At 40.5% G+C, this 16769-nt stretch overlaps 1 protein-coding gene and 1 long non-coding RNA gene across 8 annotated transcripts in view; both read right to left on the reverse strand.

The window, feature by feature from the left end:
• CTNND2 (catenin delta 2) overlaps window positions 1-16769 on the reverse strand; it is a 929345-nt gene that overhangs the window by 208064 nt on the left and 704512 nt on the right. For all 7 annotated transcript variants that reach the window (XM_053906886.1, XM_053906884.1, XM_053906885.1 and 4 more), the window contains one exon: window positions 8703-8916. In XM_053906886.1, coding sequence (XP_053762861.1) covers window positions 8703-8916 — 214 coding nt within the window. The remainder of the gene's footprint in view (window positions 1-8702; window positions 8917-16769) is intronic.
• On the reverse strand, window positions 5660-6322 carry LOC109267797 (uncharacterized). Its single transcript, XR_002080274.2, has 2 exons — window positions 6174-6322; window positions 5660-5951 (listed from the first exon to the last, which is right to left on the reverse strand). It is a non-coding gene; the product is annotated as an uncharacterized LOC109267797 (long non-coding RNA).

Below are 16769 nucleotides of genomic sequence, written 5' to 3' on the forward strand. Positions count from 1 at the left end.
TGAAGGGTATTTAGTTAACGTTACACCCTAGACTTATGCTGCAAGAGTAAACCCTCTTGGCTAACAGACCTAAAGAAATGCTTCCACGTTGGCTTCTATCAGCAACAGAGACAATACTTAGTAATATTCACACTTTGTCTTATCTATGGAACTGTTCAGAATTCATGCAGGCAAGAGATTATCAATAGGGACATAATGGAATAAAGAAGAGAATGGAAGGAGTAACCTAGCAGATGAGACATTTTATCATGTTTCTGTAAGATGCAAACCAGATGGAGGGGAGTTGGCTGATGAAGTTGCAATGGAAGCCAGCACAGCCCAGGATGAACACAGAGGGGACTCCATGCCAATGATCCAATGTGGTGACTGCCTGTCCTGGTGGAACCTAGGGAAGATTCATGTTCAGAGAAGGCAGGCACAGGGAATGTAGAAATGAGAAGGGAGGGTACCCAAGGGTGACTGATTCAAAGGAAGCAGCTGCCCACCCTCTCATTATCCATTCCTGCCTGGGTGCAGAGAACACCTCGCCCCCACACTGTCCACTCCTACCCAGGTGGAAAAAATACCCGGCAGCCAGAAAATTGCTGGCCCCTCCCTAAAGGGCAGACAAATAAACAACTCAGAAGAATATTCTCCAAAGAGATTGACTGCACGGGAGGAGAATGGAAAAGCTAATGTGGATATCTGAGCCTTAGAGAAAAGCTCTCCTCATCAAGATCCTTAAAGGATTCCCCATCACAACAGCTCATGCTTACCTGCTCACCTGAAGTCAAGTTCACAGTTAACAAGCTTCATGGGTAAGCACAGAGCTCAAACTCTCTACTCTTTCTGTCTTAAAAATGAACAAAGAATTCATCATTTTTCTACGGTTGAGTAATATTCCATTGTGTGTGTGTGTGTGTGTGTGTGTGTGTGTGTATACCAAATCTTTACCTGTTCATCAGTTGATTGGCACTTGGACTGTTTACATAATTTGAAAGTTCACTGTGTATAAACAGTCAGTAGCATCTTTCCTTAAAATACATGGTTTTATAAATTTATGTGTAGAAGCATATGGAAATAGCCGTGTCTTCAATTGCTTGAAACTACACTGTGTATAAACCTTTATTAAAGTGACATCTTCTTTCATCAAAAAAAAAAATGGGTAGACAACTGGTCTCTATGCATTTAAAGTAAGTGTGCAAAATCAATGAGAAGACCCCCATAAAAACAAATAGAAAGAAATGACAACAGAGAAAAGTCAGATGATTCATGATGAACAGAAAACAAACCTTAGTTCAAAATAATATCCTGATTAAAATTCCAGAATTGTTTACGTTCATAGAATAAGTACAGAGGTTATAAAAAACACAAAGGGGAGTTCTTAAGATTGAAATGAGAACACTGTTAATACCACTAATAGTATCTCAGTATATCCCTGCAAAAAACTCCCTCATGGGTAGGTTGAGAGTAATGTGGGATACTGAAGAGATCTCTCACCATGTATGATAAAAAGAAAAAGGGCTCCAAATTATGTAAGCAAATATAAGAGAGAGGAAAAGTCCAAGAGGTCCAAAATCTGACTATCAATAATCCTAAAAAGAGAGGATAGAGAAAATGAATACATTAAAAAAAATAAAAATATAGTTTTCTGGCACTGTAGATCATGACTCTTTAAACTGAAAATGTCTAACATCAGTGAATTTTTAAAAAGGCAAATACCTAGATATATCACCACAGACTTTTATGTCTCAAGGATAAAATTATATCATAGAAGATATTCCTGAGAAAAATAATTTCTATCCCTCCATATCTAATGAATGTCAATCATGTATGAGGATTTAGCGACATTTTCAGAATTTCATCACCTAAGCACCTTAATTAATTAATATTTGGAAGTTATAAAAGAATAAACCAAGAAAGAGGAGGGCCTGGGATCTAGGAGATAGACATTCCAAACCTGGAGAGCAATACAGCAGTTCTAGAGAGCAGTCATCTAATTCTGCCCTCAAAATAGAGGGTTCATGAGCTCTCTGGAAAACCAGGGAATTAATGATGATAGAAATCACGGACAAAGTTGAGTTGGTGGGCATTATAGATGATGAAGGATGTTAGATATGATGCCAGAAGTGTACTCCTTTGACAAGGATCATTACTTTGGACCCATTGGGAAAGAAATGTGATGGCTGGGTACCACATGGATCTGCTCTTCCATCATAATGCAAAGGCTAATCTCTGGCTTTCAACTTTTGAATCAAGCTATAGACAAACCTGGAAGACTGACTATGGTGACAGAATAGATTGCAAATACATCCAACCTTGACAATGTCAAAGTCAAGTACGGCGACAGAGATTGTGAAGAAGGGTGAGGACAGAAGAGTACTATTATTTTTATCTTATAATATGGGTGATGAGACCATGTCTTTATTATACAGAAGAAATAGAGGCTCAACCTTGAAGTTACTGACTGAATGTACTGAGGAACCAAAAATAATGGGAAAGGAAAAGGCATGAGTGGTGAAAATGTGAAAAATCCTTCTCCACCATACTAGAAAGTCAGTATGAAAAGACTATGATCATTGAATTATATAGAGTGAAATAAGCATATTATTTAAAGACATGGAATAAACAGGAGAAAACTAAAAGACAAAGCAGAGGCTAAGGCTGAAAGCCTCTGAGAGGCTGCGAGTGTCCAAAACCAGAGGACAGATGAGGCAGCTGGGGACTCTTGTTTTCATTATAAGCATTTTTATGCAATTTCATTTTTTGACCATATAGATCCATTACTTTGATTAAAAATACTAAAGTGCATTAAGTTATCATCTTTGCCACTTCAGATCCTTCACAAGTAATTGCTTTAAAAAGATGCATTATGGGTGCCTGGGTGACTCAGTCGGTCAAGTGACTGACTCTTGGTTTCAGCTCAGGTCATGATCTCATGGCTCATGGGTTCAAGCCCCGCATCGGGCTCTGCACTGACAGCTGCAGAGCCTGCTTGGGATTCTCTGTCTCCCTCTCTCTCTGTCTCTCTCTCTCTCTCTCAAAAATAAATAAACATTAAAAAAAAGATGCATTATGGAATGAGGCCAACAGGGTCTTCTTTATTTTAAACCTGGCAACACTATTACGCCCTCATGGTTCTGCATTTATTTGCATTGTCTTCTTTCCTGGGCCAACACATGTGTTTGCTCACATCTGGGAAAAGATGAAAAACTCCCTCGATCTGGGTCTGTAATAGATTCCTAGGGCTGCCACCGCAGATCGAGTGAACTAAACAACCGAAACTTACATGGTCAGAGTTCTGGAGGCTGGAAGTGAAAGGTGAAGATGTCACCGGCATTGGTTCCTTCCGAGGCTGTGAGGAGAATCTGCTCTGGGCCCCCCTCCTGGGTTCTGGTGTTTTCGGGCCATCTGTGTGGCGCTCCTTGCCTCGCAAAAGCATTACCCCATCTCTGCCTTTATGTTCACATGGCCCCTCCCTGTGTGTGTCCGTGTCCAAATTTCTTCTCTTCGTAAGGACACCAGCTATATGAGATTAAGGAACCACCCTAATCTAGTATCCTAATTTAACTAATTACATCTGAGTCACATTTTGAAGGGCTACCGGTTAGGGCTTCCACGTATGAATTTGGGGGTGGGGTGTACATAATTCAGCTTCTAACCGACGCGGCTTGAAATCAACGGACCTAATGCTAGTCAGTAAAATAAACTGAGGCTTATCTCTTTCATTAGTTAAATCAGGATAGACTATTCGAGTATCTGAAACATAAGATGGAAGAAAACACAGCTCTTGGAGAAGCAGAACTCTTCAGGACACTTGCTTTCAACAGAAATAAAAGTTATTTATTAGGTTTTATGGTTTAATAAAAAGTGGCTTATCGTGATTTGTAAAGCATTCTGAAATCTTTAGTTGGGCATTTCAAAATTTAGGTTGATTATATCCATATTTGGAGAGAGAAAAATTATATCAGTCAAGCCCAAAGGACATGCAGAATTTGTAACCAAAGTTTATTTGGATATTTCCAGTAATTGCTAGCATATAATAGCTTCAACTGGATTTAAATAAAATTCTGATCATCTCATAGCAATTATTGCATAGGAAGAAAATTATTTATTGCAAGGCCTAATAGGCAGAGGCAGAATATATTCTGCTGTGGATAGACACCGCAGTGCAAACAGGCAGCTTTTTTTTAAAGTATGTATGTCTATGTGTTCAATGTGAATGCATGTAAATAGCTCAATTTTAACATTTTATTATTGTTCAAACAGTTTGCCAAGGAATATTCAGTAAATAATTTAAAGCTCTCCAAGAACATTTCTTTCTTCTAGTTTTTTTATTGGTTATAATTTGGCACTCTAGATCCTTCTGGTTATAGGGCTTGGCTCTATCTAATCTAAAAATCTCGTTTAGAAACATGCTTTATTATTTTTTTAAAAAAAATCACCAACACTGTTCTTTCCAATATTTGTTTATAAAACATCCCAGCTTGTAAATATCTAAAGAGGAATTCAAAGGCAACTTCACCCTTCCAGTGTATTCTAACACGCACTGGTTTTCATGCATTTGCTAATATTCAGGGAGAGGAATGCAAGAGAAAAAGCTCCCTTGTACTGGCAGGGCTCCATCATGTACCATGTTGTTACTCCTTGCTAGACTCGGAATTAGGCCTGCTGAAGAATTACAATGGAAGTAAAGGGCATAGTTGCTTCACTACTTAAATCACTATTTTATTAATTCATGTATGCACATCTAACCTAATTCCAAAAAGACTTTAAGGAAACTCCACACCCGAAAAACAAATAATCCAGTGGAGAAATGGGCAGAAAACATGAATAGACACTTCTATAAAGAAGACATCCAGATGGCCAACAGGCACACGAAAAGATGCTCAATGTCACTCCTCATCAGGGAAACACAAATCAAAACCACACTGAGATACCATCTCACGCCGGTCAGAGTGGCTAAAAGGAACAAATCAGGAGACTATAGATGTTGGCGAGGATGTGGAAAAACGGGAACCCTCTTGCACTGTTGGTGGGAATGCAAACTGGTGCAGCCACTCTGGAAAACAGTGTGGAGGTTCCTCAAAAATTAAAAATAGATCTACCCTATGACCCAGCAATAGCATTGCTAGGAATTTACCCAAGGGATACAGGAGTGCTGATGCATAGGGGCACTTGTACCCCAATGTTTATAACAGCACTCTCAACAATAGCCAAATTATGGAAAGAGCCTAAGTGGCCATCAACTGACGAACGGATAAAGAAATTGTGGTTTATATACACAATGGAATACTATGTGGCAACGAGAAAGAATGAAGTCTGGCCTTTTGTAGCAACGTGGACGGAACTGGAGAGTGTGATGCTACGTGAACTAAGTCATCCAGAGAAAGACAGATACCATATGGTTTCACTCTTATGTGGACCCTGAGAAACTTAACAGAAGACCATGGGGGGAGGGGAAGGAAGAAAAAAAGTTAGAGAGGGAGGGAGCCAAACCGTAAGAGACTCTTAAAGACTGAGAACAATCTGAGGGTTGATGGGGGGTGGAAGGAGGGGAGGGTGGGTGATGGGCATTGAGGAGGGCACCTGTTGGGATGAGCACTGGGTGTTGTATGGAAACCAATTTGACAATAAATTTCATATTAGAAAAAACAGGAGGGTCCTTGTGACAATGTGACAGCAGCAGTGAAGAGCAGCTTTTATGACTCCATCCTCCAGGGCCATCATGAGCCTTGGTGCTCATCTAATTAAGTTTCTAAAATGTGGACACATTTGTCAGAAACTTCCCTTTCAATATCTAGCAGCCGGCATTACATGGGTGGGAGAGTTCCCACCAGAGCCTCCAACCATCACAGTGGGCTTTGTCGTAAGCATGGCAGTGCCGGTGTGGGTCTGCTGAACATCAGCCCCGCATGTGCAGATGTCCAAGGGTTCGCACACGCCTGATGGCCGCAGAAATTCCAAAGCATCTGAGAAATGAACAATAAGGATGAACGGAGACCGTGGGCTTAGTGTAGCAAAGCATCTGCCAGGCTTGCGGGGAGACAAGAGTCTCAGAGGAGGCGTGGAAAGAGAAAGATAAGAAAAATGGACGATTTGATGTCCTCGAGGTTAAATCAGTTAGCTGTACTAAAATACTGGATTCCCACAGTTCCCCAGGAGCCAACGGAATCCAAGCTTTCGTAGCTCACCTTGGCAGATGAGTGCTGGGATGGTGCTGAAGACGAAAATGACCCTCTAAAGCTCTTTGAGGGATATTCATTTGAATCCTTTTACTTTGGTTCAGGCAGTAGAATCAGCTCTCGCTGGATCTGCATCACTGATGCTATGTCTAAACAGAAGTCAGCAGAACCTTGCCGGTTTCCAGGCACCCTCAGATTTCTGCCAGCATGGGGGTTCAGAAGCCTTTGTTATTACAGACTGGCCCGCAGCAGCAATTCCTTCCATGCTGGAATGTTCTTGCACATGCTTGCTTCTAACTTCTCTTTCTGGAGCAGTAGCTTTGCCAAGATGCTTATTGTTTTTCAAGAGTATCTACCAGGGAAACCTCAGAAGCCATGGGCTTCAACCCATCAAAATGTTTTAACAACATGTTTTTCTTTGGGAAAAGTAAAACTCATGCATGAAGTTCAGCCATGCATGGTAAGTCCATGACTCCGGAACGGCAGAAAGTATCTACTGAAGTAGCAAGCACTGTCTTTCCGGAACTGTTCAGCCCCCGTGGCTTGGATGGAGTCATGACAGAAGACAGCATTTCTTTCAGGAGGGGAAGTGGAATTGAGTTTCAGCCCCCAGCACATGCTTATGAAGAAACACTGAGTCGTGACATGACAATGGGTACAAAGCTTTGCCAAGAAAGGAAACTTCTTGACGTTCTGAAGAGGTTACCTGCCTCTGATGTTTACACACGAGGCTCACATAGAAATTTTCCATGTTGCCCAGATGCATAAAATGGGAGACATCCGGCATCTGTCAGAAGCAGTGTTTTGGAGTGGCTTCCAATGTCAGAAGAGGCAGGAGCATGTTGCAGTGGACGATGTCATGGGACAGAGGTATGCTGCCATTTTCTTTCTGGTTTAAGCCATCAATCACCTCAGCCTTTTGCATGTGGCCGAATTTCCTTGGCAATGAGATAAGCCACCAAAGAGGGTTTGTGTTGGGGCAAATCCAAATTTCGGTAAAATTTTGAAATCATGAAACGGACGCATAATGTGCACAGCACAAGGTGCTGCTTTAGTTCTGTTGGCCTCGTGCTCCCATTGGCACGGCCTTCATGCCCAGAAGCGCCATGATGTTTTCCATCACACGTATTGAGTCCTTTCTCTCAATATGAAAGTAGGGATGGGGGTTCATAACCATAATGGCAAGGCACATTTTCAATTATTTAACTTACCCCAAAACGGTCCTACACATCATAATATCTGATGATAATAGTTTTACCTTTAATGGCCCATATTAGTTTGGTGTGAAACATCATTTTAATAGCACTGTAAACTTAATGACGATATTCTTCCATGAGGACAATTCTCCACTTAGAGAAATGAAAACAAAACAAAACAAAACAAAAGGAACTGGGGTCTAGTTCTAATTTAGCTAAGAGTGCAAAAGAAATGTGACAATAATCTTGAAGGGTGTACCTTTAAGAAAATACGCTGAGGCTGAGAGTCTTGACCTCACATTGAGCCAAAATTGATGCCTCTCAGCTTGGGTAAAGTATTTTCTTAAATAAACAAGATCACATATACCTCATGAGCATAGCTACAAGGAAGTTTTAGAATCAAGACAGAAGGAAGATCAGTAGCATCACGGAGGATTAGAGACCCCCTTCTTGAGTCAACTTTGCAATCCGTTTGCCAAACGCTTGCAGGGGAACTTTGATGAACCCAAACCCGAATATCGCCAACAATATGGGTCACCAAGAGGAGTAATCCGAAATCCCATCTTGAGGCCCCTTCTGTTGTTAGCATTCCAACAAGTATAACTGCACATTTCGGAGGTGAGGGATGAGAGTGATGGCATTCACACGGATTTTACTGCATTCACACGTATTCCAAGAAAGGTACTGCTAAATGCTTACAAGTTCTCACTCTTCAAATCCTCATGGCTCTCTGAGGCGCTACTCTAGTGATCTCCACTTTACAAAGCTCCAAAGTTCTACGTTCACAGAAAGGCTTTCTCTCATGTTCACATTCGAAAAATTCCCTAACATGTAATCCTATCACCTGGGAACCTGGACTAGGCATACATTTTTTTTTTTTTCAAGAAAATAACTGTTAAGTACACTAAGACCTCTCTTGTTAGGTACACTAAGACCTCTCTTCCTAGCCACGTTATAAACAAGAATATCCACCTTCCTAACGGTCACTCACGTATTTTGTCCTTTCATCAATTTTTGTTAAATGCCATTTTAATGATGACCTATAGGTATTGTAAGACGCTGAACCACTTCCAAATCAAGGGACAGAACTGAAATATGGTCATAGGATTTTAGGAGGGTAATGGTTCCTGGATTCTAATGCTCTAATTTGGCTACTCCATGTGTGTGAAATTAGATGATCCGTGGAGCCCCTTGTTCCGCACATGCGTACTGGGACCTGCCCACGGCGTGAGCCCTCCGAGAGGCCCTGCTCCACCACACTTGGGTTAGCACTTTTGCTGCCATGCTGGATGATGGTGATTTCATCTTGAGAGGCGGGCGTGCCGTTAACAAGGATGCTCACCTGTGACCAGCTCCCGGATCTCCAGGTCGGTGGTCTTGCGGAGTAACCTCACCAGTGCTGGGATGCCGCCGCAGTTTTTCAGGGCAATTTTGTTATCGTCATTGGCCTTCCCATACACCAAGTTTCTCAAGGCCCCACAGGCACTACGGTGGACCTCCGTCATCCGATGATCTAGCAGGTCCACCAGGAGCTGGATGCCTCCTTGTCTCCTTATCTGCAAGAGCACAGGGAACAACTTTTGCCTTAGAGAGTCAGAAGCTGTCGCCACGTAAACTAAAACAGGTTTTTTCCCTGTGAAGCTGTCGCTACAATGCATTTCACTGAACTGCATTAGAGCCCACAAAGGAAAAAGCAAGCAAACCCGTGTTCTCCTGAGATGTGATCGCCTCACTTTGAGGAATACCCCAGCGGTAAAACGTCAAACATACTTCCTTTCGAGTTCTAGATTTTAAGAAAGGTGATTGTAACTTCATAATGGGTGGACATTTCTCTATAAAAATATGGCACATACTCATTGCATGAAGTAGATAGGAGGACGAAAGATGTTTCTCACTCCTGAGACTTAATTACATTTAACCTCTGTCTTAACGGGCTGTGGGACTGATGTGCAAAATGTTAAAATTAGGCTTAATTGGAAAATTCTCTCAGCATTTCAAAGGAACCAGAAGTAAATGAGAAACCAGGACGGACACAAGGACTCTCATCTAAGAAGCTCGGGAAAGTAAGAAAGTCACAATTAGAGCCGGTTGGAACACTAAGACCAACGCATGTCATGCTTAACTCAGGTATTAGATTAATTAACAAAGTCACATTAAATTCTGATGTTCTTGTTAGCCAAAATAGTTTTGATTTTTTTTAAAATAAGTACATGGAAAAAAAAAACTCCTTGCAATATGTTTCTAGATGAGTCTTCTCGCTGTCCTTTTAGTCCGATTTTTAAATTAAAACGGAAACAAATGGGTTTGTTAACAGACAGACTGTTTCATGGAGTTTTCATTAGCAAAGCTGGATTTGAATATTTCTGCATTTATATGGAAAAAAGAACACAGCTCCTTCAGTAATACTGTCTTCTTTTTTTGAATTCAACGTCCCTTGGGGATTGAAAAATTACGGTTTGGCACGAACCATTATAATTTGGCACTTTCCCTATTCAGTTGTCTTATCACAGAAAACTCATTCATCCCACAGATGTGCCGAGCACATGGCTAAACCCCCACCCTTTCAAAGGTGTGAAAATGTGACTTTCTTTGTGAAGCTACTCCACCCACACTATTTAAAACTGCACCCTGATCCGTACCCCTCCCCGATACAGTTCTTATTTTCCCTTAATCCGTTACAGAATTCTTCATATCCCTTGTCAGGTTCTAACTTCTTTATTATGTATCTTGTCGGGGACTATCTGCTAGAATCTTGGTTCTTGGAGGGCCAGTCTGCTTTTTTTTTCTTTTCTTTCTCAGTATTTATGAAGGTTTTTTTAAAAAAATGTTTATTTGTTATTTTTGAAAGACAGAGAGAGACAGAGCATGAGCTGGGGAAGGGCAGACAGAAGAGGGGGAGACACAGAATCTGAAGCAGACTCCAGGTGCTGAGCTGTCAGCCCAGAGCCCAACAAGGGGCTTGAAGTGAGGAACCGCGAGATCATGACCTGAGCCGAAGTCGGAAGGTCAACCGACTGAGCCACCCAAGCACCCCAATATTGATTTATTTATTTTGAGAGAAAGAGAGAGAGATAGAGTGTGAGTGGGGGAGAGGGAGGGACAGACAGAGAGGAAGAGAGAGAATCCCAAGCAGGTTCCATGCTGCCAGCGCAGACCCTGATGTGGGACTCGATCTCATTATCTGCGAGATCATGACCTGAGCTGAGATCAAGAGTTGGACACTTAACCAACTGAGCCACCCAGGTGCCCCAGGGCAAGTCTGTTTTTGTTCACTGAGGGATCTCTTACCCTACCCCAAGTGCAGTGCCAGGCACATAGCAGATGTTCAACAAATATCTGTTGAGTGAATGAGGAGGGAGACTCTTACCTGTGATAGCAGTGTTTCTCAGATTTGTTGGAACTTGACTTTTCGAAACTGAGTAATATCCCTCATTTAAGGGGGGGGGGGAATAAACAAAATGCTTTCTGTGTACAAATGTCTCCAGTGGCTACCGCAGCTCTTTATACCAGCTTAGAGATAAAATGAGGGTATACACCATTCACAGGAAGTGGGCCATCAGATAAATCCGAATATGCTGTAGGAATTACTTTCATCCACCAACAAAACGAAAACAGAAATGAAACGAAACAAAACAGAAACAGAAAAAGTTGCAATCCCCCCAGAACTCCTGGCCTCAAAGTCCCTAATCTGGGAAACGAATATGGTATTTCACATATGTCATGTCTCGGCAGAGCAGGACCAGGGGCAGAAGAGGGAAGGACATGGGACGGGGCTGTTAGGGAGGGCATTAGCATCTGTGACGTTCCTGCACAGCTGGTGGTAGTAGGTACAACCCAGGGAAAGTGGCCAAGCATGTCAGTGGGTCCACTAAAAATGCGAGAAGGAAGCAGCAAACAACTTTCCCCTGATGTACAGTTTTACCAGTGCTTGCTTGGTGCCCACTCAAGAGAGATAAAGTTTGTAATCACTGTGACCATGTCCCGTAGATGCATCTGGGTTACAGCCACACCCACTGTATCATAATATTTCAGACAGGATATTCCATTTGTACAAAAGTTTAAGCTATAAGTATTGTTTTCTCTATGTGTGTTTATTTGCATGTGTGTGCTTTACTTTAAAATTATTTGGGTTTAATGATCTTAATAATGATGAAACCATTAAAAAAGAGTTAATAAAGCCATTTCTACAATTGACTGGTTATAATTAAAAGCAGTTGGTGTAGCAAATCTATCTATCTATCTCTATATTTTAGCTATATTGTATAATTAGTATTTAATTTTTAACATATTTCCCATTCATACAACTTAGTGAATTAAGCTATTAAAATATTATTCCAAAGCATTAAAAAGGAAAAAGGATTCAAAACAAATGCAGTATCAATGCTTAATGGTTCCATGCGAACACAATGTTTTCGGTGTGGCCCTAATTAATGCCATAGTTCTAAATTTAAAATGAAGTCTTAAGTTTTATTTTAATCTACTTAGAGAAACACAAATGAGATGATAAGCTTTTTCTTTTGCTCTTATTTTTTTTTGGCGGGGGGCCGGTGGAGGGGGGGCGGTCACCAGATGGTACACATAAAAAGCTCTTGTTTTCTTGTGTTGAATTTTATCTAAGAATTTTGGAATCCTGAAGTCAAACATTAGTCAGAACTGAGTTCACACACATGAAATGTGATGGTCAGGCCCTTGGTTCTGCCTCCTCCTGTTGTCTCCCACATCCCTAAAGGACCAGGAAGGAAGCGAGAGGTGGACTTTGAGTTCTCTTGAAGGGTCTCTATCCATGGCAGGACTTCTGGGTGCTGTGGATTGCTGTGGATGGTCCGGGTGCTGTTCTCTGCACTTCCCCCCTGCTTTGTCTTTCCCCTGTATCCTGCCTCCCATCAATTTCTCCTGGCACCCGATTCTTCTTGTTTCTGCTTGTACCCAACCTTAAATTCTTATAAGACTCCAGATAAACCTATGTTAAACACTAATAAAGTACAAGTTCCCTTTGAAAAAACGATCGGGGGAACTCTCCTCTTCGAAATGACACTTGTATTTTCTCTCCCACTAAATGGCCAGCAATCTCTTTTCCATGTATGCTCCCCACTGGGCACTCCACACCCAGCAGGCAGAGGCCTTTGTTCTGGCCCCCCCCACCAACTGTCATTCCAGGCCAGTTCACTGTCTCCCCTTTCTCACTCCATCATCCTCATGGAGAATTCCTCCAAAGTCTACATTTAATATTTACTAAAATAGGGCTCATAAAATGTCATACCATATCATATGTATCTGATATATGTAAAATAGAATAAAATAAAATGCACAAGAAGAACATCTGCCACATGGAAGGAAGTTAGGAACTATTTATCAGGCGAATGGAAGAATAGTGCGCTAGGTCGTCACATGGTAGCTTCCTTCTCCCTCTTATTTTTGCTAATATAGAATAGACATTATTTTTAGAGCAGTTTTGCACTCAGAGTAAAACTGAGCAGTAAAGTACAGAGAGTTCCCATGTGCCACCTGCCCCACACATACACAGGGCTTCCCCATTGTAAAACTTACTGAGTAGCAATGATGACCCTACACCGACAATCACCTGAAGCCAATGGTTTATATTACAGTTCACTCTCGGTGTTGTAGGCGCTGTACATTCTGTGGGTCTTGACAAATGTATAATGACATGTAACCACCATTACAGTATCATCCAGAATGATTTCACTGCCCTAAAGTGCTCTGTGCTCCACCAATTCCTTCCTTCCTTACCCTAACCCCCCAAACCACTGATTGTTTTTTAATTTTCTCCATGGTTTGGCCTTTTCTAAAATATCACAGCTTTAGTATCGTTTGGTATCTAGCCTTTACAGATTGGCTTCTTACAGCCAGTAATACACATTTAAGATTGTTCTCATGTCTTTTCATGGCTTGATAGCTCCTTTCTTTTTAGTGTTGAATAATACCCCATTATGTGGATGTACCACACTTTATATATCCACTCACCTGCTAGGACATCATGGTTGCTTCCAAGTGTTGGCAATTATGAACGAAGCTGATATACACAATCATTTGCATGTTATTGTGTAGACATAACTTTTCAAATCCTTTGGGTGAATACCAAGGAGCAAAATTGCTGGGTCATCTACTAGGAGTATGTTTAGTTTTGTAAGAAACTGATAAACTGTCTTCCGAAGTGGCCGTACCATTTTGCATCCTACTAGAAACGAATGAGAATTCTTGTTCCACATCCTTGTCAGCATTTGGTATTGTCAGTTTCTTGGCTTTTGGCCATTCTAATAGACTGTGGTGGTATTTCATTGTGTTTCCTTCTCTTGCAAGGCTGACCCGTGATTCAGATTTACTTACATTAATACAAATAACTGAATAAAAACCAACAATGTTGAAATACATAAAGGGAAAGCAATAGCTCGAGTTAGACCTGGAATAAATTTCCTATCTGCTACTTTCCTGGACTTAATAGATTCAAAGAATGACCGGAAAGGCCTTTTGATACATAACCTGAGTAGACAATCTTAAATTCGTTTCTTAAATGATTCTCTGCTAGATGGTCCACGTTGGTCAACTGTTCCTATGATAATAGCTCTTATTTATTTTTATGCTTTGCTGTAAACTTCAGGGATCTAGACTGAGAGATCAGTCTACAAGAAGTAAGGAAGATGGATGCCGATGAACCCCACAGCAGGAGAAATAAAAAGATCACCTCATCAAACAAAGCAAAACTATGCCCTCTGCCTGTCCTTTCAGGTTGTTTAGAGAGCGGGCATTCTTCAGCCTGACACAGACAGTCTCTTGAGGATGAAAGTTGGGATGTGTTTGCACAGAATCAGTGAAGCCCACCCAGTGTGTATCAGGGAGAGTGAAGACAGCCTCCACACCTCTGCCATACAATAACCCACTGTTTTAAAGTGTTTTTACAATTTAAACTCTAGAACTAAAAGTATCTAAAAATCACAAAGAGTAGGATGCAATGGTTTTCTTCCTTGTCCTCTCATTACAAGGCAGACCATATATAAGCCTTTTAAATCAGGAAGCAAATGGATGAGCAATTAAATTAAAGAAAGGAAAAATGCAGGTAATGCAATATCACCCATTGTAAAAAAATGGGGCCTTGCCACTTAATGAATTTGTTACTCTTGATATTCTCTGCATTTATTGAGAATAAACTATATTTACCAAGGAATCAGCTATTATCATTAAAATGACATCAACATCAATGAATAATTTAGAACATATCCAATTACAGCAGTGTTTGCAAGCTCATGACAGTTTTTGTAGAATGATAATGATGATGATGTATAGTGGGTTAAATAGTACTTTAACAGAGAATAGAATTTTTCTTGGGGGTTCCTATCTTCATTCAGAGAAATACTATGAAAAGTTGCTTTGAGGATAGCAAGACCCTCAAGGATGGGTTATAGTTGTTCTTGGCAATAAGAGATTGCTCACCGACTCTGCAAATGAAATGGAAGGAATTTGGAATTAGCTGGGAGAAGGAGGAAGAGGTTGGAGTAAGTAGCCTTTTTTTTTTAACCCATTGGTGGTAAGATCCTCAAACAGCTGAGGACCTGGGTAGACATTTCCATACCGCTCAAGGATCTGCTTGGTTTTAAGCAAAGTAGATATATCTTTGGGCTTCTGGTTTAGTTCTAAGAGAAACTAAGCTGGACCTGAAACGCAAAGTAAATTTAAATAATGGACTGCAGAATTATAATATATAGTACCTCCTCTCGCTTCAGATACTTATAAGCAATCAACTCACCACATCTGAGAAATGGTTTACCAAAAGCTGGTTTACCAAAGAGGAACCTCGGGCTTGGTGATTTTAGTAAATTTTTAATTAACTGTTATTTTTCAGTGGTGTTCATTTAAACAATAAAAATGGATATAGTTGTTTTATATTCCCTATTAATGTTTAAAAATTAAATAATTTTCTCTGCTTAAAAAGCTACTGGAAGAGGGACACCTGGGTGGCCCAGTTGGTTGAGCGTTTGACTCTTGATTTTGGCTCAGGTAATGGTCCAAGGGTCCTGGAATCAAGCCCAATGTCGGGCTCTGCCCTGAGTATGGAGACTGCTTGGGATGCATTCATTCTCTTCCTCTCTCTCTCTTTCTCTTTCCATTCCTCCCTTCCTCCCTCCCGCCCCCTCTCCTTCACTCTCACTCACTGGCTCTCTCTCCCTAAAGTAAAAAAAAAAGTAAAACATAAAAAAGCTACTGGAAGATACAAAGTTTGTGGATCTAAAACCAGAAGCTTAACCAGAGGTACCTGAAATTCACTTTTCAATTTTAATATAGGAACTGCAAAGTTATCAGTTTGTAAAATACATATTTTACCTCACCGAATTCCACCCCTAACCTGCATAGCAAAGTCAGGTAACCGATCAATGTTTCCACAGAGTTGAACTGATGTGTGTACGTGTAGTTGATTCTGAGCAAGACAGAAGTACAACTGATAAAGGCTAAAATCTTTTTTGGTGTTATGGTAGAAATTATTTTTGAGAATTTTGAGAGAAAATACATCTCTGCAGTCGTGCAAAATGATCTGGTTTTTCCATTCAGTAGCTGAACCAAGATGGATTATGTTTCTTTTTAAGTTATGTTTTAGGGAGCAAGTGTATTGCAGTGTTTGGAGGGGGTGCTGGCTTCGAGGCGGAAGCAATAAGGTTCGAATCATTCTACTTCTCTTCCACCTGTGTCCCCTGAGGCAAGTTCCTTAAATGTCTGTAAAACGCGAACAAAATGTGAACCTGTCTCATGGGGTTGTTTTCAGGAGTAAATGAAACTTCAAGTGTGAATTATTTAACAAAGAGTTCAACAAATATTATCTGTCAAGGAACCACCCACTGTATTACCTTGTTAAAGGATATTCTTAATGGACTTATTACCTGGTCAATATATGAATTAACGTAATAATATAATGACATAACATATGATAGAATCAGTGAAAGGTATACAATTCAGAGTGATAGCTTCATAAATTTTATTTAGTGTGCAGACTGTTTATTATCTACCAGATCATTAATCCAACCTGGTGTATAACTAATGAGATTTAAAAAGAAATATATTTACTCTGAAACTCTATTCTGTAGTCATTTAAAAAACTACCACAGGGTGCTGCATCATTACCATACATATGACATATCTTGCTAGGTACATTTTCAAGGTAAGTACAGGAATTAATCTATATTTGAAAAAGAAGAGAAGTGCAATGGTTTGTCTTGTTATGGTAAATTAACTGACCAAAAAAAAGGCATTTAAAAATAATTATGAGGTGATACTAGTCACTGGGAAAAAGAAGGTATTTTTCTGAAATACAGAGAGAATTATTAAGCACAAAGAGAGAAAGACCATCTTTTGATTTAAGAAATCAATTTCTAATGAACAGATTAAAAACAATGATGCAACCAGC

The sequence above is a fragment of the Panthera pardus genome, unplaced genomic scaffold (genome assembly GCF_024362965.1).
Source record: "Panthera pardus isolate Hobbes unplaced genomic scaffold, ASM2436296v1 HiC_scaffold_2, whole genome shotgun sequence".
Lineage (NCBI taxonomy): Eukaryota > Metazoa > Chordata > Mammalia > Carnivora > Felidae > Panthera > Panthera pardus.